The 23,393-nt window shown below is 32.1% G+C and overlaps 1 protein-coding gene across 1 annotated transcript; it reads right to left on the bottom strand.

The window, feature by feature from the left end:
• Positions 1-1,063: 1,063 nt before the first annotated feature.
• On the bottom strand, positions 1,064-19,983 carry LOC127736324 (uncharacterized). The gene is made up of 8 exons (XM_052246854.1): positions 19,837-19,983; positions 12,909-14,182; positions 12,298-12,440; positions 7,155-7,291; positions 6,050-6,207; positions 5,034-5,150; positions 3,786-3,932; positions 1,064-2,968 (listed from the first exon to the last, which is right to left on the bottom strand). The coding sequence occupies exons 2-8, from the start codon at positions 14,104-14,106 to the stop codon at positions 2,772-2,774; spliced, it is 2,097 nt and encodes a 698-aa protein (XP_052102814.1). The 5' UTR covers positions 14,107-14,182; positions 19,837-19,983; the 3' UTR covers positions 1,064-2,771.
• Positions 19,984-23,393: the final 3,410 nt, after the last annotated feature.

Here is a 23,393-nt window from a genome sequence, read left to right as displayed (position 1 = left end):
CAGACACGCCGACCTTGCAAGGTACGCACATACCAAATATAGTTATTCTATTACTCATAATAAGAGAGAAATGAAGATAACAAAAAATCTTATCTTTTTATTCAATTAGTCACTGAACCTTGAAAATGAGGTCAAGGACAATTGACATACGACAGACGGAAATTGCATAATATAATGCATATACGAAGTATGAAGCTTCCAGGTCTTCTACCTTCTGAAATATTAAGCTTTTAAGTAGTTTGTAAATGCCGCCGTTGCCGCTGAGGCTCGACAAAAACTTAACATTGTTCAATGTACCATGAAAATGAAGTCAAGATCAGATGAAACCTGACAGCCGGACATGTACACCTAACAATCATTCAATACACCAAATATAATTGACCTGTTACTTATAGTATCTGAGATACAGACTTGACCACGAAAACTCAACCTTGATCACTGATCAATAAAATGAGTTTAGGGTTAGGTGAACCCTATCTTACAGAGAGGAAACCTTGCAAGGAAGCCAATACAAAATATAGTTATCCAATTACTCGTAAGTGAGTATTTCACATGACAAAAAAATCATATTTTTTCAAGCAGTCACTGAACCATGAAAGGTTAGGACAATGGACATCTGACAGACGAAAAGTTTATAACATAAGGTATCTGCATACAAGGTATGAAGCAACCAGATCTTTTACCTTCTGAATTATAAAGCCATAGCCGGATTGTAATCCCTATGTCTCCTATTCTGCGACCTTTGTTGGAGGCGAGACAAAAAACAAAATTTTTAGGACATATTTCCGATCAAAATGAATTTTCTCAAAACCTTTTATCCACATTAAACTTATACGATACTGTAAATCTATAATTGATTTCCAATTAATCCATACGCTTCCAGAAATTTTCTAAAAATCGAGAAGAGTGGTTACCTATATCTTTATCTTCGTTACATACACTATTTAGACCGTCGTTCGTCTATTTTCATTTAAATTATAAGTGTTTTGTTGGTTATTTGATATTGTATGAGTTTCCATAAATATATTTCAAGCTTATTCACTTTTAAATAATGATGCATGAAAAAGATTAGATGTCATTTCTTAATAGTAAAAAAAGCTATTTGTGTCTAAAAAAAACTTTTACCCAGACTGTATCTAAATGTTTACTTCAAAACACTAAGTCCATTTATAATCAAAATAAGTTTCTTGCCGACTTTAGAAGTTTGATTGCCTGTTTTGCCTCTTTTTTTAATCATTAAAGTATTTTTACAAGAATAAAAAGACTGTTGTCACAACTGGATTAGGAACTCCTTATTCCTTCAGAGCACTTGAGGTCTTCCTGGTTATCGTTAAGGTGTTTGTTCCTCAATCTTTGAGATTTTGTGTAAAGTTCTGATGTTGATGCTGGTCTTTTTGTTGTATTTTTTGTGGCCATGGTGTTGTCTTTTCTTCTTGGACTTATGGTTTTTGATGGCCCCGTGGTATCTTTTCTCTCCTTAGAAATCTAAAATGAGAGGCAACAGTAGTTCTCTCATGTTTAAATCGCATAAATACATAAAGCAGATACAAATAAAGGTGAAAATACAAAAACTGACTGCGTCGATATGGTAAAGGCCTTTTGTTCTGCATGCATCACCCACCATGTGAATCGACTTTTTTCAAAATATCAAAATCGGGAATCAGACACAATCGGTAAATTTAAAGATCAGAAAAGTATAACTACATTTTAAAGATCTGTACATGAAAAAAAAATAACAATGCTAAACATGATTTGATTAGTTAATAAATTATATTGTATTGTATTGATATAATTGACCTGTTACTTATAGTATCTGAGATACAGACTTGACCACATAAACTCAACCTTGATCACTGATCAATAAAATGAGTTTAGGGTTAGGTGAACCCTATCTTACAGAGAGGAAACCTTGCAAGGAAGCCCTATACCAAATATAGTTATCCAATTACTTGTAAGTGAGTATTTCACATGACAAAAAATCATACTTTTTCAAGCAGTCACTGAACGATGAAAGGTTAGGACAATGGACATCTGACAGACGAGACATGGTAATATTCTGTCCTATCTTTTGGTTGTTTATGGAACATGCAAATTTCGTAACAATGGAGTGAGATGCGAGACATGGTAATATCCTGCCCCATTCTTTGGTTTGTGTATGAACATTAAACTTATGTAACATTGGAGCGAGACTTAATAATATCCAAATAATATCCTTTGTTTTCACGTACAATCACATTCGAATAATAACATTTCATGTACAATCATATTCGAATAACAAAATAAAAGTAATGGTAGAATGTATATGTATAATCTATATATAGTGATACCGACGTTTTAAGAAACATTAGGCTCTGAAATAATGTGTCTTTTGAACTAAAAATAGACCAAACACTTTGTAACGTTTAACAACCAATGAGTCAAACATAAAAAAACAATGAGTTATCTTATGGACATTGTTTTCAAATATATCAGTACCTATTATGACCTAATCCAACAATCAGCTTACATTTTAACTAGAATCACCTTGACACATATTCATAGTTTGGTATAAAATTCATATCCCTTATATAGCTTAACTTATCCTTATTTCTCTTAAGTTATCCAGCTGTACAATCCATTTTTGACTTGATACCACCTTATGCATTGAGTCTTTACTTGAGTTTACATCAATTGTCTGATATTTGATTGATATATTATTATTGTTTTATCGTAACTGAATTCAACTTTAGCAGGATTGTTTCGATAGGATTCAACCTTGAAAAAATCACATGTCATATGTTGAACTGATTCAACCTTGCAGGTTTATTTCCATTTGAATCATTATGACAAGTCTTCTTTTCATTTAATGCATCATTCAAATTTCTATTCAAACCAAGAATTGTTTCTGAGATGATTGTTGTGACCAGAATGTGAGCAGCATCAGCAATAGTATATTTATCTCTTGAATAGGTACTGTACTGTCTATACTCTGTAAGAAATAAGATATTTATAGACATCAATAAATCAGGATTAAAACATAAACTTCAGAATATAATTCATACCTTACTTTTACTGGGTTTTATTCGTGATTTATGTGAATTTAAGGTAAAAAGTCATTATAAATCAGTGTCATCATATAAAATGAACTTCTCATTTGAAATTGCAATACATTACTATTCAGGCAAATAATAAATTACCAAGTATCATTTTTATCATCACACAATAATTAGAAGATAATGAAAGTTTCAAATGTAATATTAGATAAACAGTTCACTAGAGTTTAAATGCGCAACAATAGAGTGAATGTGAAACATGTTAATATCGTAATATGGAACTCTATCCGTTGGCTTGTTTAAAACTAAAGTAAACATTGAAGTGAGATGTGACCCGTGATTAGATCCTGTCCAATCCGTTGGTTTGTGCATGTAACAAAAGATCACATAACATTGGATTGAGTTCGAATACAGTATAATATCATGCCCTATCCTTTGGTTTGTGCATGTCACATAAAACTTTCAAAGCACTCGATTGAGATGTGACACATGGTAAAACCCGTCTTTGGTTTATCAAGTATAACTAATTCTACATAACACTTGAGTGATTTGTGACATACCGTAATATCCTGTCCTATTTTTTTTTGTATATGGAACATGCAACTTTCGTAACAATGGAGTGAGATGCGAGACATGGTAATGTCCTGCCCCATTCTTTGGTTTGTGTATGAACATAAAACTTATGTAACATTGGAGCGAGACTTAATAATATCCAAATAATATCCTTTAGTTTGCATTTCACATAAAACTTACTTAACATTGGAGTAAGATGTGAGACATGGTAATATCCTGCCCTATCCTTTGGTTTGTACATAGAACATAACTGCAAGCATGTAACTAGTTGTTTACCGAACTGATTATTCTGATAGCTTCTGTATGTTGATGGGTCAATTTTCTTTACTTTTATGTGAAAATAAACGAACATGTGAAGAAGATATTATTTGCATGTAATAATTCAAGTAAAGTAAATATCTATTTTTCAAAATACTGTATATTCAATGGCATTATCATCAGAATTCGCACTTTTAAACACTTACATGTAAATAACACTGCAATACACTTTAAGGATTAGCAACGAGAAAAAAGTGTTGTGTTTTTGTTATAATTTTGTTTTCCACTTCACGTTTTGACTGAGACTGTAACTAAGCAAAACACTAATAGTTCTTTATTTCAAAGAATGATTGTTCTTTGTAACCTTATATAGATTCTTTATTGTAAAGTTATCAATTAGTTCCAACTGTTGAAACCCGTACATTCAGCCTTAGATTTGTATATATATATCACTTTAGTGTACTTTAAATCTGGATGATAGTTGTTTAATTAGAGTAGTTTCACATATCATTATTTTTATATCGTACAAAAACTTCTGAATTATTTCTTCTATTGTATCAATTAAAAACAAATAAAGTATAGCGGATAATTACTAGAAACGTATGGTTTTATTTGGTTTAGTGATTACAGTGACCTTTCAGTACATATGCATTTATTCTCAACTATTTATGCATTGGTCAGATGTAGATTTGTAAGGGAACTATTTTAGAATTTCTCTAATACAGACTAATGTGAATCGGTTAAATATTATTGAACCAGAATTTTTAAAACATTTCTCTCTTGATAGAAATTGTTGTTGTAGGTAGACTCCTCGGGTATATTCAAAAACGCTTATTAGGAAACAAATCAAAGCACTAAATACTGATTCCCATAGACTGTTTGACGAGCTGATGACAAATTGTAGCATTATAAACTTATGGATAGGAAACCATGTAAAGTTTGACAAGTTGACATGGTGACTTTTGGGAGGTTTATTTTTTTTTTTGGCTTAAAGTGTTTTCCAAATAGCAGATGAAAAAGCTCACACTAGTGTTTTGGGTCAGGTGACTTTTAAAGTAGAGATCACTGTAATATTTATCTATCATAGTATAACCTTTTTATTTAACTGTAAAAACGTTATTTACATAGTTTATTTCATTGATACAAATATTTGCAATACGTATAACATACCCTTTTTCTTCAATTTAAATGGCAATTTTGTTAGTTTGGCTATAGTTATGTGTGGTGTGAAGCCTTTTCCATCAGATGTAGGTACATCGTTGTTCTGACAACATTCCTCAAGGATATCTATAATATACAGAAAACATATATAAGTGCAAAACACAAAGCATACGTCCAATAAGAACGCGATACTTTCATATGAATATCAAATCTATATTCTATTCTCTTTGCTTTCCTTCATATAATGATATCGTTAACAATAAGACGATAATAAAAATAAAGATTATTTTAGCAGTTCGACAACAGAACCAAGAATTTTGAAAACAGGATAGCCAAACCCATTTATATTTGAAATACAGTGTGTTCGACGAAAATGTACAAATTTTACGGAGCATTAAAACGTGTTAAAAAGTTCAAAACAGTCGTTGCAATTTGACAAAATATTTAAGTGATATTCTCAATTATATATATAGCTGTTCTACACTAAAAAGTAAAATAACAAAAATACCGAACTCCAAGGAAAATTCAAAACGGAAAGTCCTTTTTAAAATGGCAAAATCAAAAGCTCAAACACATCAAACGAATGGAAAACAACGGTCATATTCCTGACTTGGTAAAGGCATTTCCTTATGTAGAAAATGATGGATTAATCCTGGTTTTATAGCTAGCTAAACCTCTCACTTGTACGGCAGTCGCGGAGAGTTCCATAATAATGACAACAAGTGTGAGCAAAACAAAGAGACATAATAGGTAAAAATGTCAAAAAACTAAGTTGCTGTTATATGGTGCATACTGATTAGTACTGACAAAATTATTGTACGTCATGATAATACTTATCCTGTACATTTGAAATTACAGAAATTCCTTATAAAATCAATGGTTGAATCTTAAACAATTCGACTGTATAGTCACAAGGAAAAACTAAAGTGTAGAAAATGCAATAAAATTAACAAACACATATTAACACAGGCGTGATGATTTGGTATGGTACCAGGAAGAATTCAACATACATCTTCACCTCTTACCAGAGAGTTTGATTACTTTCGATAGACACTCATCTTTCTGTAGATTGGCAAACACTACTTCATTCCGAAAACTTTCAATATCTTTTACATCTAAGGTAATCATTTCTTTGCTGTCTTTGTTGAATGTTTCAACACACTGGTCTAATGCTTTTATCATTCTAGAGTAAACACAAAACAAAATTGAATTAAAGTAATTACGATAATTGTCGGTAAGCACAGTCTGCTAAGTGATAAAACATAAAAAAAAAAGTTAGACGATATTGAAGGGCAATCAAAGATCAATTTGAACACAAACAGATAACCCTTGTCGAAAAACAGAACACAAACAGACTATCCTTGTCCAAAAACAGATAACAAACAGACTATCCTTGTCCAAAAACAGAACACAAACAGACAATCCTTGTCCAAAAACTGAACACAGACAGACTATCCTTGTCCAAAAACAGAACACGAAAAGACTATCCTTGTCCAAAAACAGAACACAAACAGACTATCCTTGCCCAAGAACAGAACACAAACAGACTATCCTTGTCCAAAAAACAGAACACGAACAGACTATCCTTGTCCAACAACAGAACACAAACAGACTATCCTTGTCCAAAAACAGAACACGAACAGACAAAAGACGTTCCTAAAAACAAAACACAGAAAACTATAGATTTGACATTGTCCTGAATGTATTGGTACTGTTCCTACACTTTGAAGAAAGGATTCCATTTTTTTTAGACATTGTATTTCTTTTTTCCTTGCATTTTTAACACTATATATAATTGTTAAGACGCCTTCAGTTATTCACTCAACTGAAACAAGAATAAAAATCAATCCTATGTGAATAATCTTTTACTGTTGATATGAGAAACTCTTCAACTCATTAAAAAATAAAAAATAACATAAACCTTTAAACATAGAATTTAACTAACCTCTACAGTATATTGAAATGATGTAGAAGTATGTATGGAAATAAATGTTCATCACTCGATGTTTCAAATGATGGGACACAGAAAATAGATTATTCATTTGATATTGATCAATGTCTTACAGACTTATAACCAAGCCTGCGTTTGGGTTCAGCAATCATTTTAATGAAATTAATGCATGTATGTACCTTGAAATCTCTTCGTCACTTTCTAAACAGGCAACTCTTAGTGTAAGATGAAGAGTTGGAATTGGAATCATAGCCTTCTTCAAACTCTCATTGGATTTACACATGCCGGTCTGAACATCTCGAATACCTCTCGTGATCTAAAACGTATTCATATTCTTACATTTAAATTTTGGAGAGATATCATAATCAGATTGTATTTCGTTTTTTAACTTACCAAATTAAGTACTAAGTAATGTAAATTGTTAACTATAGACTATACAATTGCTAGACGCGCACGATAAATTGACAGACATGTGTATGGGTTTTTAATTACCTTACTTTCAAACAAGCGCAATGCTGAAATGTCGCCGCCTAGTGGCAATATTGATTTACTCATACTTATACAAGTAATAGCTTTTCTAAAAAAGCTAGCCGTCTCTTAGCTGATGAAAGTGGAAAGTGTTCTCGCTTTGTAGATTAATTCATTAGAATAGCCTTGCATATAAATCAGCAAATTTTACCAAACACGTTATGAAGCAGTATACCGTTCAATGTTGGGTGTCAAATAAGGTCCTTATCGTACTAATCCTTCAAAGCTTAACATACTGGATTGACATAATCTTTTGTGAGAGACCGTTCTTTTAAAATGCCAACTGTATTTTCGTATTTGAAATTTATAATTTTCTTTTATTTCTCTTTCTCTTTCTCTCATACAGCATATATATATATAGTATAAATGGTCAATAAACCTCAAAACAAATGTTTTACAACATATATGTACATGTATAATTAATATAATATACTAAATATAGATTACAAAAATATACGATCATGACAAAACAGACAGAAGTATTAAATACACATAAAAATAAACACCTATAAAGACTACTAGAAGTTTGTTCTTGACCCTCATCATTGTTTTAAGTAATATTCATTGTTTGCTATTAAGATATTTTTTTTACATGTATTCACAACTATTCTATATATCATATCTAGACTTGGGAGGATTAAAAACTTAAAATATTGTAATGACATGTCCATTGTAGAAGACCGTAGGTTGAATTTTAGAAGTAAATTGTTTTGTTTGTTGTTTTATTGGGTTGCTGTCTAAACTCATTACGTATACTTCATATCTCCTTTAAAATCATTTATAGAAATTAAGCATTTGCGAAATATGATATCATACATGTATAATTGCTTTCATCGTCTGAGAGTAGTTTTATATTCTTCTTTTATATATATTTCCCTTTCGATTTTTCAGTCTTCTGTTCTTCATCGTCTGCTTTTTTGATAGGGAGAGCTAGAAAACGTTCAACCAGCCCAAAGCCTACCCTAAAGAGAGGGGGGGCGGGGGCACTTATCATATTTATACAAATGCAATTAAAAATCACTGTCGTAAATGCTTTATATATTTGTCAAGCAATGTATCCCCTATGACGAAATAGCGTAACCATGCATCATAGCTATGTGTAGACATACTAATTGTAAAAAAATATTTGATCGCTGGGGTATTTTCTTTTCCCAGACTGAGACATATATGTGCTTTTACCATAAAAAGGTCGCAACCCCCTTTCCGAGATAAAAATTCCCGTTTAAATTAATATTTAATCGAACATATCTCCCTTTTAGTCATTTTTTGATTATTGCTTTTGGATTATCTTACTAAGTATAAATATTTATAATCTAGGCTAAGAAAAAAGCACGATGTTTTCATAAGTATGCTTTCGTGTACAATATGTACGTAACAGTGAGCGACTGGATAGAACGTTGTGTTTCAGGAGTTTCGGCTATTTATAGATAAGTGTTACCTGTGTACCGATTTGCATGATTGGTAACAAGGCAAAATCTAATTGCTAAAATAGAGAGTTCAATTCCGACACTTTACGGGATCAAAAGACATTTACTAGGTTTCGAATTGTCCCAACCAATCAACACAAGTTAGCTATGATAGAGCTGGGAACAGTATATACGTTCCTGGATAGAGTCAGCAATATCTTCCAATCAGTAAGAAGCATTCAGCCCGCAGACTGTCCATCATTCAACTCTTAATAACGTCTCCTCGGAGACGTTAACAAAAACTCATTATAGCCACTGGTGAGAACAGCCTACCATATGAAAATTAATTGGTCCACAAACTCATTAGAAGAGTTTTAGATTTGATCATGTATATGATTATTTTGCCAATGTTTGCTTTGACGTAAAACTTACTCTCAGTACATGAATTCAGAATATTGAGTCATTTGCCTTTTCCCTTGCATAAAGAACGACTAACTTAACCTGCTGGTTTTAAGCATATCAGTTCCTTCCCGAGACGACGGGAATACTCCCATAGTTCTTTTCGAACACCGTTTATTTCAACTATAATGTTATATATTGATTCAACTGATTGAACGATTCCCAAGAAGATCATGACGCTTATGATCAATTAGAAAACCTAAATTTGCAAAAACCGCCATATTCTTATCCAGTAAATTCTTTAACAACACTAGGAAAAATGCCTGCCTTATTTGGTGTATTTTTTTTTTCATCGATTTTGAAGAAGTTTAGAGTGTTCTTGAATAATTGAGAATTCCAAATGAAAGTGTAACCTCCAGTGGTATTTGCCTTAAGTAATCTTCAAATCCAAAATACCGTTTGTTACGTATGACACGTATTACACGTTCCTTTCCCATTTTAAGTTTCAATTGTCTAACAGATGCATCAATCAAAACATTGGGAGTATAAAATCTAAAATATTTCAAAACAAGACAGGTTAAATGACCAGGGCTAGAAAGAAAGATGAGAAGGTGACAATCAAAAACAATAATTCGCAAAAAGACAAGAAAGTAAAATTGGTAAAAGAAAAGAAAACAAACTAACAACAGTCAACACAACCCTTTACACAACACTAAAAATATAGTGAAGCACGACCAAATTGAAACCGGGGTTGGTCTCTGGTCGGTACTCTGGTAGAGTTTAGTTCTTGCTCCACTATCGCATCCGTCGTGGTCTGGAAAAAGTCTGTTATAAGCAATAATGTCCAAAACGAAAACATGGAGGATAAGATAACGCTACGATAAGTAGACGTTTCTGTTGACATCTTTAGATATTATTACGTCAAAATAATCATGATGGAGTCTGCAAATCTTTTTAAAGCCATGACTTCAACTTTACCATTAAATGCCCCTTGTAAGCAACAATCCTTTAGGGTATCAGGAATAGAAACGTTATTATTTCAGTATTTTTGAAACAGACGTTGTCGTGCTGTTGCTGCATTTGACAGATCTATCAATCTTTGTTGTTAATTTTTTTTGGCATTAACATTCATTCGCTTATAAAGAGTTTGAAACACAGCTATAGCATTTCATTTATTTTCTATATTGAAATTTTGTACAATGTGGTGTTGGTTTTTGCACAAGATAATGTTGATGTTTTGTGAAGACATGAAAGCTGTATCAGCAGATTAAGTCGCTTGCTTTCAGTAACTGGGAGCATCTTCAATATGGTATTATAATTAATATAGTTTCACTGTGTTTTCTCTGTATAGCCACCTATAAATAGTACTAGTAGTATACTCTTTTCCGGTTGCTTTTTTGAAATGTAATGTTAATTAACATACATTTACATCTGGTATCTTTGATGGTTATTTTTGTAATGCTACTACACGAAACAAAAACCAGTTAAAAACCAACGACATGATATAAGGTAATCGCATTTAACAAATAAATGGGGAATGTGTTAATGGGACACATATGATGCCCCCGCTTGCATATATAATTGTAAAGGGACAAACCTCAAGAACGGTAAAAGTAACGCTACCCAAATTCTTACTTGATCCGAGTTTTGTGGTAAAAAACATTGTGAATAAGTTTCATAACATTTGATTGAGACAAACTTAAGGTAGAGAACAGCAACGAAAAAATCAGTAATTGTTCTATTTGTAAAGGGCCTAACTCAAGAACGGTAAAAGTGACGCCACCAAAATTCAAACTTGATCTGTGTTTTATGATAATAAGCAATGTGTATAAGATTCATAACAGTTGGTTGAGGCAAACTTAAGTTAGAGAAAGGAAACGAAAAATTCAGCAATTTTTTCCATTTGTGAAGGGGCATAAATCTAGGAAGGTAAAAGCGATGCCACCCAAATTCAAACTTGATCTGTGTTTTGTGATAATAAGCATTCAATTTGCGTGTAAGTTTCATAACATTTGTTTGAGGCAAACTAAAGTTAGAGAACGGAAACCAATTTCGGGACGTACGGATGAACAGACGGACAAGAATAAAACTTAATGCCACCTTCGATACGGCGGGGACATAAAAATAATTATGTCAGACGGCAATCAACCGGCTCAGCATGTATGTCTAGTACAAAGCAGGTTGCAAATGTCATGTTCTCAACCTGAACATGCATTTAACATACCGCTGGATGTGAAACCGTCATCCATCATCATCATCGTCTAAATTTAAGTTGTCAATTTTGTAATGCGTGCATATAAGTATCTACAATTTGATAAGCCTCTATTTTCAACATTCATCCTGTTGAAAGATAAAATGGAAACATAAAAGCTAAAGAAATACACGTGTATAATAAATATGTAAAAGATGCAGGATAAAACCCCATTAGAAAGAAATACACGTGTATGATAAAAATATGTAAAAGATGCAGGATAAAACCCCATTAGAAAGAAATACACGTGTATAATAAAAATATGTAAAAGATGCAGGATAAAACCCCATTAGAAAGAAATACACGTGTATAATAAAAATATGTAAAAGATGCAGGATAAAACCCCATTAGAAAGAGATACACGTGTATAATAAAAATATGTAAAAGATGTAGGATAAAACCCCATTAGAAAGAAATACACGTGTATAATAAATCTGTAAAAGATGTAGGATAAAACCCCATTAGAAAGAAATACACGTGTATAATAAAAATATGTAAAAGATGTAGGATAAAACCCCATTAGAAAGAAATACACGTGTATAATAAATATGTAAAAGATGTAGGATAAAACCCCATTAGAAAGAAATACACGTGTATAATAAAAATATGTAAAAGATGTAGGATAAAACTCCATTAAAAAGAAATAATAAATCATGTGGTTTGGAATTGAAACAAAATATGGAATGTTTGTTATGCTGACGCAAGAATACAAGTCCTGGGGAAATAAATACAACATACCTCTGGATTTGTTATCTGTATGGAAACAAAGTAGTTTGGAGGTTTTCTTCGTTCTTTTTTGTCGTCATGGTAGTTTCTTGCTTTCTTCTTTGCTTGTCTATTGTCTCTTTTCTTCCATTTCTCATATTTGTTATCCAAAATACCTATGTTTTGTATAGTTAAATTTTTTGAGTTAACCTTAGGAGGATTAGAATAGTACATGCATATTATAAATTAGTTTGAATTTACCTTTTCTTTTTTTGTGTTTGTAAATTTCTCTACAACAGTGTGCGTTTTATGTGTATAAAAATAGATTTGAGACTGAAGTGTTTATATGATTGAACAGAAAAACGGTTAAGTCAGACTAGTACTGTCAATTCCTCGAGGTCAATTCATTCCTTACATTTTGCACTTCTCATTTAATACTGAACGGTACGTGAAAATAAAGGTACAGATCAAAATGATAATATATTAATATTAAAACTGAATTCAACAATTGTGTAGTTAATGTATACCAGATCATTGTTAGAACATGGCGAATTCGATTTTCAATGTATTAATGTCTGAAATGATACGGACGTTTTAAAGAAAATCATGTTTAATCCAATAAAAATGAAAGTAATGACGCTCACCTTTAAAGAGATCTTCTAAGTTGTATGGTCCAAAATCCTCATTATTGATATCACTTTGTAAAACATCAGTTGATATCATTGGCAAGAAATCATCGTCAATATCATCTGTAATGTGACTTTCTAATGGTTTTGCTGATTTAATACCGTTTCCCAACATTCTTTTGTTATCCCCCTTTTCCCGGTCTACATCATGCTCCGATTTCGTTAGTGAAACTGTATTAGGGATCTTTTCTTCTTTTAGCTTATGTCCCTTGACATCATGTGTATTAATTTTGCTTGTAGGTTTACCATTCTTCTTTTTCTTATCTTCTGTAGAATTGTTTTCCGATTTCTTTTCTACATTTAAATCTTTCCTTTTCTTGTCCCTTGCATTTACATTTACCAGACGGTATGTTTCATCATCTTTGTCTGTTTTATTGTGCATATCTCGCGAGGATGTTTTGTATGGTGCAGCCAAACTTTTGACTTTCACCATTGATTGACTGTTTTGTTCCACAGAATGTCCCTGTTGAATTGACTTATGACTGTTTTCATTTTTAATTGTTTTTTCATTGTTGGTGGATTTCGTGTCATTCTTCTGACCTTTTACAGTATACTTCTGAGTGTTGACCACAGATTTTTTTAATTTCGATTTAGAATGCGTGTTTTCTTGCTCATCTTGAACATCTGTCATTTTCGAAGTTTTTTTGCTCAACGGTTTTGTCTTAGTTTCCCTTTCAATTACTTGTTTATCAAAACAGTTCTTACTAGTTTTTCTCGCAACTTTTGAGCTAGTCAGTTTATTGGTTTCCGAGTGTGTGTCCACGACCTGATTAAAACTTATATTTCCGTTAGTAGTATATACCATGTGTATGATAGTAGTTACCTTTTTCAATAGATTTTTCGGTAAAATGTATTTCTTTTTGGTAATAGGTTTCCATTTCGACAGTAAAGAACTATGTTCGTGTGACATTTTAGTCACAAATTCTGTGTCGACTCTGTTGGCTGTAGAATTTTCAGTTTTTGAGTTGCCTACTTCTAAGTTGACGACGCCATCCATAGATAACTGAGATGAATTACTTTGTAAAACCTCAGTCTTCTTCGACCTAAACACTGCTTTAGAAGGCAGTGATCGCACTTCAATAGCAGAAATCGGAGGCTTCTTAACGTTCATAGTTGAAAACCTCGATATGTGTATTGAAAGCAATAGTTTACGCATGAATGATTAACTATGTGATATGAGTCAGTACTGAAGTTCCAAACAGGAAAGTTTCTCAATTAACCAACAGGAGGATCTGAAATACAAATAGTTTATATTTCTTGAATGTCAATTTTCATACCATTTTGCTGTAAGCTTTAAAAAAGTCCAACATGCCTATTTTGTTATAAAATGATCATGATATTAAATGTAATTTCAAAACTGTGTTTCCAAAAATAGCCTTTCTTCCTTAAACATCTTATAATTTGTTTGAAAGAAATAAAATGTATTTCCTGTAGTCATTCATCAATTAACCTGTAGAGAAAATATTTGTATTCGAATAGTTATTTACTTTGATGGCTTTCATAAAGGAAACGACTTTGAAATAAGAGTAAAGAGGGCAAAGCATTACATAGATAACTTGAGCTTAGGGGGAAAATTAACTCTTCCAGCTATCAACGTCGTAAAATCAATAGTTTGTTTGCGTGAGTAGCAACCTTAATTAAATGTCATTTCAAAACCACAACTTTACTTTTATCTGAATCATATGTGAAGCTTTTGAACATGAAAATTCATTTTGTATATTTCCATTGTGTATTGAGAGAATGGCATTAGGATCCTGAATTTTCCTGAAGAACCCTGGTCTAGTTTCATATGTGTACTGGGCATTTGGTTGTTCCTGTGACATAAAGAGAAAAGAACCCATATTACTACAACATCAAAGTTAACTTAAACGAGGTTTTTCAGAAAAATCATCTTTATCAAATGCAGCTTTTAACGTGACACAAAATCCGGACTACTACGATTAAATACAAACAAAGCTACTACTTTTTACTCGCATTAGATACACAGCTGGTATTCGACAGATAGAGCTACGAAATACACTATATAATGATATTATTCTATAGGCTTTAGAACGAGCAGATTAAGGTGCAACAATTGGCAACATAAATGTAGGGCACCAGATGACAGAGCTTTGCTAGCCAGCCGTGAGAACAAAGTACAATCATTGCTAGATAAAGTTTATAATAATAGGGGTAAAGACCTTGTAACAATAAATCTAAATAAATCTGATTTAGTGGTTTTCAAAGGAAATGTAAGAAACTATCAGTTAAAAACAGAAAGGCGTGTTATACCAAAGGAAGATTCAAACTAAAAAGTCGGTGACAGACTGACAACCCAATGGCAAAAAAAACCTAGAAAAACGACGAAAACACAAACAACGGTCTACAAAACACAACCATTTATTATTAAACTAGGAAATTCTAAAATAGAACAAAAATCTGAAACAAAACATTTAGGGGTAAATATAATTTGAAACTATAAGAATAGAATCAAAATAGAAGATAGACTAAAAATTGCACGACTGTTTATGCGATTTTAGGACCGAGGCTACACGCACGTAAGGGAATGTCGCCATGAAGTTGTTTTCCTTAAAACACGACAAACATATGCAATACCGAAGAGCGTATGTGGTATAGAGATACTGAATAAAACAGCAACTGGCAAACAAAAACTAGAACGACTACTATTACAGATCTTGCCTTCGAATGTAAGGACTGCCAAACTACGCAGCAAATACTGCTACCTACATTAAACTTGGGGTACAACATATGCAGGCAGTTCGTGATCGTCTTGTATTTAGATTTTTTTGTGGAATTATACAAGGACATACAACTACTGAATTTAAAATCAAAGAGAGACACTTACACATGTACAATGTATGCATCTCAACGTCAATTGACAACATTTTATTAACAGATTGAAAACAACATTGTTTCAGAGATAGGCATTAAACATGTATTTGGAGAAACAGTGGATAGCAGAGAAAGAAACTAAATCCACAATGCTTTGACTGAATATAAAGCTTTTTTCTATAAGAAAGCCTCACCACAAACTGGCAATAAGTGCCTAGAACAACGACCGAAAATCAAAGCCAGCCTTGTTACAAGTACTTACACATTACAATAGGATAGAGCAAAATTCACAACAGGTCGAGAAGATCAAACATGTTTTCTATGTGGAGCAAACAGCGAGAATACCAATCATTTCCTATTACAGTGTCATGTCTTCGGTACAGAGCGAGATATACATTTAACCTTTCGTCTGCAATAACATTCAAAAGAACAAAATTATAGAGACATTGTAACAATTACAAGAACGTTATGTTATAGCCTTAACGTAAGAAATACGAAATTGCTCAAAAAGGAATAAGATTTATACTATGAAATGATACAATCTATAGCCGTTACTGCAATGATAATTATCAGCTGAATATACGTGAAAGTTTTCCATAGACATTCTCTAGTATGAATGACTCTTATAGGTGATGGTCCAACTTATAGTAATTTAAAAGGATTTCCACCAAAATAGAATTAAGGCTTTTGTAAATATTAATGTATATACTGTATTTGAAAATATTTGTGGTGTGTTTCCCAAAAGCACTTTTTATTAGAAAAGTAAATAGTAAAACAGCAAGTAGAAAATGGAATTGAATTTATTCGCAAAGCTACATTTAAACCAATTTTACACAAAACTCCTACAGCCTGCAATTGTTCTAATCGTTTGCTCTATTTAAAGGGAAATGATAACCTGAAATGAAAACTCTGTTTTTATCTTTATTTGTTTTCAATATTTCAATTTAGCAGAACGTTTTTTTTTTCATCTAAGAAACATATGAACAATTGTCTCCGGAAAATATCCATCACAGTTAAGAGGGTCTAAATGGAGGTCTTGCCTAGCGCACACTTGAAGAACCATTTGAAGCATCGAATTTTACAGGGTTTGCAAGGGTGACAATTTTCGTCACTCGATTTTTCACGTTTTCATTATTTTTTCAAACCCAATTCTTCAAGCTATCGTGAGCGTCAAATCAAAAGAAAGAGGTGAGGTTAATTCCCTCTGCATGTGCTCTGCCTCACTTACATGGTCGATTTTGAAATCGTATTTAAATGCAGATAATGCTTTGTTGATGTTTACTTGTAAGTTCAGTGTTGATTTATCTATGGCTAAATTCTCATGAAATTAAATTAACGTAAGGACAATTTAGCCTGGCTATTATTTGAATTTTAAAGGGGCACTAGCTGTCAAATTCATGTTCACCGATTTGGCTCAAATTCTCATATTTGATTTATAACAATGTAAAACATTTATCCAAATTATTAAAAGTTTAAAATAAACAATTTACCAAGTATGGGCTCGATAATATGTAGCTTCGTTTCGTATGTATTTTAGTCTAGACGCCATCTAATTAACTATCGAGTTGACCTCCGAAAAACTCCGATGGCCATATCAGGTATATAAACATAAATATAGATATAGATTAAGCGAACCCGTGCAATTGGATTTTTCTAGGTCTATTTAATTTCATATTATAGGTTAAAAATATGTGTTAATCATCGTTTTTACCTGTATAAGAATCATTTTTGTGGATCGAATCAGTCAAGTATTAGATACAATACAAAGGTAACAAAGAAACAGGCTGGTAACAACCGTTGCCGGATAGTTTTTCTGCACGAGTAGTCAGGTCAAGGTCCGATGCGATAGCCGAGGACCTTGACCTGACTACAAGTGCAGACAAACTATACGGCAGGTTGTTTCCGGCCTGTTTTTTGTTACCTTTGTTTTGTATCTGACTTGTACGACGTTTCAAGAAGGAAGAAGTACATTTTACATTTAGAAGAGGTAGCAAAACTAAAGATATTAGAAACTTAAATGGCCATATACCAGTTAATGTAAGTAACAGTTTAAACTCAATTTTTTTTTCTCACTTCCCTTCAGCCGAGAGTTTTTTTCTCAAAAAATTCAAAAATCTAATAACTTTATAAAAAGAACCATTTCAAGTTAAAGGTGAATGTTATACACATTTGAGACTTTTTGAAATGCAACTTCGCAAGTAAGTAATGTATAAAAAAAGATTTCAGAGGTAAGCAAGCTACCATTTGATTTTTATTGGGGGAAAAGGGGGAGTTAAGATAAATTCCCCCTAAAAAATTCGTAAAAATCGTGCGTTTGCCGTCAAATATATGAATTCAATATATATGAATTCAATAACTATATATAAGTGTATCAAAAGAATGAATTTCCTATCTCATTAGTGAATGAGATGTTATGAAAAATTGGATTTTGTCTTGTTATTAGATATATATAGGCATATATTTTGGATTAAAAAAAATGTTCATGCTTATAGGTTTTTATATGTCTCTGATAGTGTTGATCAGGATTAAACACGTGTCATTATATGATCCAATCAGAGCTTACCGTCCAAAATTGATGACATAAGTTGAATGATTTTCTTCAAGATTTGCTGCCTTTTTGAACATGTATTACACGGACACTTTTTATTTATAGGATCAATCTTGCATTGGTGAGTTGATAGGGATTTTATCTTTTGATTAGATTTGATTTCTTTTATATATATTTCCTGTCTTTTTTCTTGAAATATAAACGTTGGTACCAGTATTTCTTTCAGCATTGTCCAGAATACTATTCATGTCCATATATTGAAAAAAAAAACACATTTACGGACCGACCATTTAGCTTCAAAAGGGGGTGTGTTCTTTTCTGAGTAAGAAAATTATTTAGTTTTTCAACTATATAATATATTATATATTTTTTCTCATAAATTTGGGGATCAAATTTTTTTTTAGGAAAAAACCATAACCCACCTTTTGAAGTTAAATGGTCAATCCCTTAGTGTACTAATATGAATAGTTACTGGAATTGTTTGAAAAAAAATATAGTTATTGATGCTAACGTAAATATTTTAATTAAAAAGACAGGAAATATGTCGGTGAAACAAAAAGTTCAAATCTAATTGAAATTTAAAGTGCCCATGAACTCACTGATCATGCACGAGTGATTCTATTCATAAAAAGTGTCCGTGTAACAACTAAAAAGTGTCCGTGTATCATCTAAAAAGTGTCCGTGTAACACCCGTTAATGTACTGTTTTTCTATAGCTCTGCTGGGGGCAAAGTCGTACAATCAAATGATATACCTTTGTTTCACTTTCAATATTGACATTCTTTTCCTTTAAATGACTGATCACGCACGATTCATGCGTTATCCATCTCTAGCTAAGGGGTTAAATTGAAGTTCACATGAATATAGATTCAATGAGGTCGAATTATTCACTTGCAAGTGAATAATTAATCTTCAATGTTTCTTAGCTTATTTTATCAAAATTGAACCATACTTGCTGCTAAATACGAATTATTATTTCACTATTTCACTTTCATTATTGATCGAACAAAAAAAATCGTACTTTAGATTTTTTATATATCTCGTAGCTAGTGCCCCTTTAAATTAATTAATAATAAAATATTTGTACAATACTTTTATATCAACAGAGTTGAAAGATTTCTGTAATTAAAATGTATAAATATATAATAAAGAATAGAAATAAACGTTACTAAAAATAATGTGCTAATAACAATATATGATATAAGTGCGTTCAACTTGTTCATTGTGATTGGGAGATTGCATGGTGAATGTTTTAAAGTTCAGCTACGAACATCACGTTTGTTTATTAACAAACCAAACAAAAAATGTCAGCTGTTGGAGTGAGAGGAACCGTATCAGATAGAAAAAAATGTGTAGTGAACGTTGTGGATTTGGTCAGTTGATTCGTAGTAGCTAAAATCTTTCGTAAATTAATGATTAATCGAACCGAGAATATAATATACACATCTGTGTCCGAGGTCTCAATCACATGGGTACAAGTTAAAAAAGTAAAGCATGCAAAACTTACTTCATGTGGTTACAAAACTATTAAAACCTTTTATCGATCATACTCATGTCACATAACTAGCCACAGATCTCTATTGCAATTATTTCAGATTTATTTTGTGTTACTTGCAATGTTTACATTTATGGATTGTCTAAGTAGAAATCAAATTGGTAGCGACTAAGACTAAGAAAGCGGAAATATTTATAAATAAAAATACTAGGTTAAATGTAAAAGATATTTTAATAAAAAGAAACTGGTATTTTAAATAAAGTTAATCTTAAAATGTTGACCATATGATTACCTCACATTTTTCTATTGTAAACATAGAATAGAATGGAATAAGATGTGTTATTCACCAAGTTAGGGCTCCATGAGGGCATATTACACATAAACAATACTTATTGTATCGTTTTTTTTAAATTGCAGAACAAGCAATCTAGACAATAGACATGCAATAAAAAAACATACCAAAATAACAAAAATGTATTATAAGTCAATTAATAGTATGTTGAAATGGATCCAAGCGCACCAGGTAAGTGTATGCAGTAAGCTCAAAGAGTCGATGCTTAAAGGGAAATCCCAACTTGTACTTGATGCAGATCAGTCAAACTCGAACAAAAAAAAATCTGTATAAGATAATGGAATCTATGTCAAGCCAGCAATGATCATCAAAGGACGGTGCCACAGAATATCCCATTCTATTTATGCTCAGTGCAGGCTTAACAGAGTATTCAAACTCTTATTAAAGAATCAAATGGGGAGCAGTTATAAGTAGTTATACAATAAATCTCTTGGCATCAAAGAATCGTGACATTCAACCATTTTGTGACGGATAAATCTTGGACACAGACTAATTTTTGCAACATTTTCTGGTCCTTATGAATAAAACAGAGTAAATATTACAGATTTTTTTTTCTCCGTTGAATTTAAGTTATGCCCAGTTTTACATGTCTCAGCGGAATCAGCTCAGTCAAATTCGAACGGGCTAACATATTTATTTTTCATTTTTTCGTATCAATACTCAAACATTATAAAAATATAAACGCATTTACAATTTAATTGCAATGTTAAAAATACGACATATTATTGTCAGAGCTCAAACAATTCTTTTAATGTTTTCATGGCCCCGTTGTAAAATAAGTTCAATAGTAGAACCTCTTTATGGTTAACCTTGATTTTACTACGGTCTATAAAATAATTTGTACCATATAAAAATAAGGAGATGTGGTATGATTGACAACGAGACAACCATCCACCAAAGTTCAAATGCAGTGGATATAGCAATTATAGGCAACCGTACGGCATTCAACAATGAGAAAAGCCCATACCGTATAGTCGGCTATAAAAGGCTCCGACATGAAAAATATGAAACATGATTGTTTGTTTTTCTGTCGCTTTCTTTAAATGGTGATGGGCTTTTTTATCATTCCTCGTATCATGATCTTTTGGTATTTCTGATCTTTATTTTTGTCCTCGAATAAAAACACAAGAAAAGTAACACATGCTATTACTTCCTAAATCAAAATCAAAATCATGATAAATTGACAGATTAGTAATAGGTAAGAATATAATCATTCAATGATTTTTTTAAACAACTAGACCTTTTGTAGGAAACTTTTTCGTTTCTTTTAAAGATGATAACTTTTTTATATGGGTATACATCCATTTATGCCATTGTATTGGTTGATTGCTGTTTGCTTAATGTCCAGTGAAAAATATTTCATACATATTTAACATGAGAACGAATAACCAAAAAAATTTGTAGGTATGCTGTGCAGATTGGGTCGACCAGTATTAAATCTGGACTGCCCCTGAAAGGGAGGGCATGTTGGAAAAGGGCAAACACTTTGTTTCTCATCATGCTAACTGTGAGCTTTTACCTGAGTTCTTAACGTGCAAAGAGTTTCATACTTATATACTACACGAGACTTCAAATTTGATATGTCTCTATTCATTACAACCAAACGGACGCCTTTTGCGGAGCTGGAACCGGGACATTTTATTACAGAAAAGGTTAGATACTTTCATTTACAACTAAAAAAAGTTTCAGACTCAGTTTGACATATTTTGTATATGATGGAGAGTTGTCTCATTGGCACTCATACCACATCTTCTTATATCTATGTAATATATTTTCCGTATGTACGTTGACCATTGAATGTCTTTTGGTTTGTGTAAGTCAGTGTGTATCATTGGGTTTTGTATTCTCATTGACATATAGCCTACATCTTCTTTTATATGCAGTATTTCGATAAATCAATGTTTGATCGCGAAATATTGGCATTTATATATTGACAATACATAAGCTCTTTGATATGGTATTGTTCATGTTCCTGTCCCTGGCCAAGAACCATGCAAATGGTTACTTTTCAAATATTCTAATATTTTTTTTCCGGTGTTTTTTTTTTCTAGTCATTTTGAGAATTTGGTGTTGATGTCACATCTTTGATAGCCTCTGTTAAATTCATTCATATATTTTCTTGCTTTTTTTTTAATATGTCATAGCCACATGTCTTTTATTGACCTCTACATTCCTTTTTGTTATTATATCGTTGGGTTAACTTTTCTTAGTATTTATATTTCCAAATCTAAAGTATTCACATAACAACTGAGTCAACAAATTGACTGTAGCCGGAAATAGAAAGAAAAGAAATTATCACTACCTATTTCAGATTTCTAGCTTCATGTGAGGGGTAAAGCTATTATTAAAGGCAAATGAATACCCAAACATTGAAAGAAGTAAGCAAATTTTTAAGGAGAAATTGTTTCCTATAAACAGATGTTATTCTTTCAAATCCAATAAAGATATCACGCAACTAACTAAAATCATATCTGCAACAAACCAAACAGACTTCGTATTTCGGATTTGGTTTGATTCTAGATTAGAACATTGATATGTACAACCTAATTCTACCTTATCTCTAACCTACAGCATGACTATCCACGTGTGTTTCAGAAAGGCATTTGTAACAATGTGGGCCTTACGTAACGCGGACTATATATAATGAAATGAATTATGTTTCATAAGCTCTTTTAGAATCTGACCCCACCAAACAACCATGTTCGCTTTACTCCTTACTTTTACCATGGTGGCTGCTGCTCCTATAGAGGAAGGCAAGTATACATATGTATATAAAAAAAAGAAGATGTGGTATGATTGCCAATGAGACAACTTTTCACTTAAGTTCAAATGAAGTGGATGTAAGCAATTATAGGCAACCGTACGTCCTTCAACAATGAGAAAACCACATACCGTATAGTCGGCTATAAAAGGCCCCGACAAGAAAAATATGAAAAAATTTCAATTAAGAAACCTAACGTCTTAACTTTTAACAAAACAATTTACGAAAAGCAAATATGACAGACACGAACCAACAACAACCACTGAACCACAGGCTACTGACTTGGGACAGGCACGTAAAGAATGTGGTGGAGTTAAACATGTTTGTGAGCACTCAACCCTCCCCCAACCTGGAATTGTGGTGTTACAGCACAACATTATAACAAACTATAAAAATCAGTTTGAAAAGAGCTTAACTCATCCCTAACAAAAAAGACAAAAAGTATAGATCTGAAAG

The sequence above is a fragment of the Mytilus californianus genome, unplaced genomic scaffold (assembly GCF_021869535.1).
Source record: "Mytilus californianus isolate M0D057914Y unplaced genomic scaffold, xbMytCali1.0.p SCAF_1, whole genome shotgun sequence".
NCBI lineage: Eukaryota > Metazoa > Mollusca > Bivalvia > Mytilida > Mytilidae > Mytilus > Mytilus californianus.
Note: the sequence above shows the minus strand (reverse complement) of the source record. Positions and strands in the feature narration are given on the sequence as shown.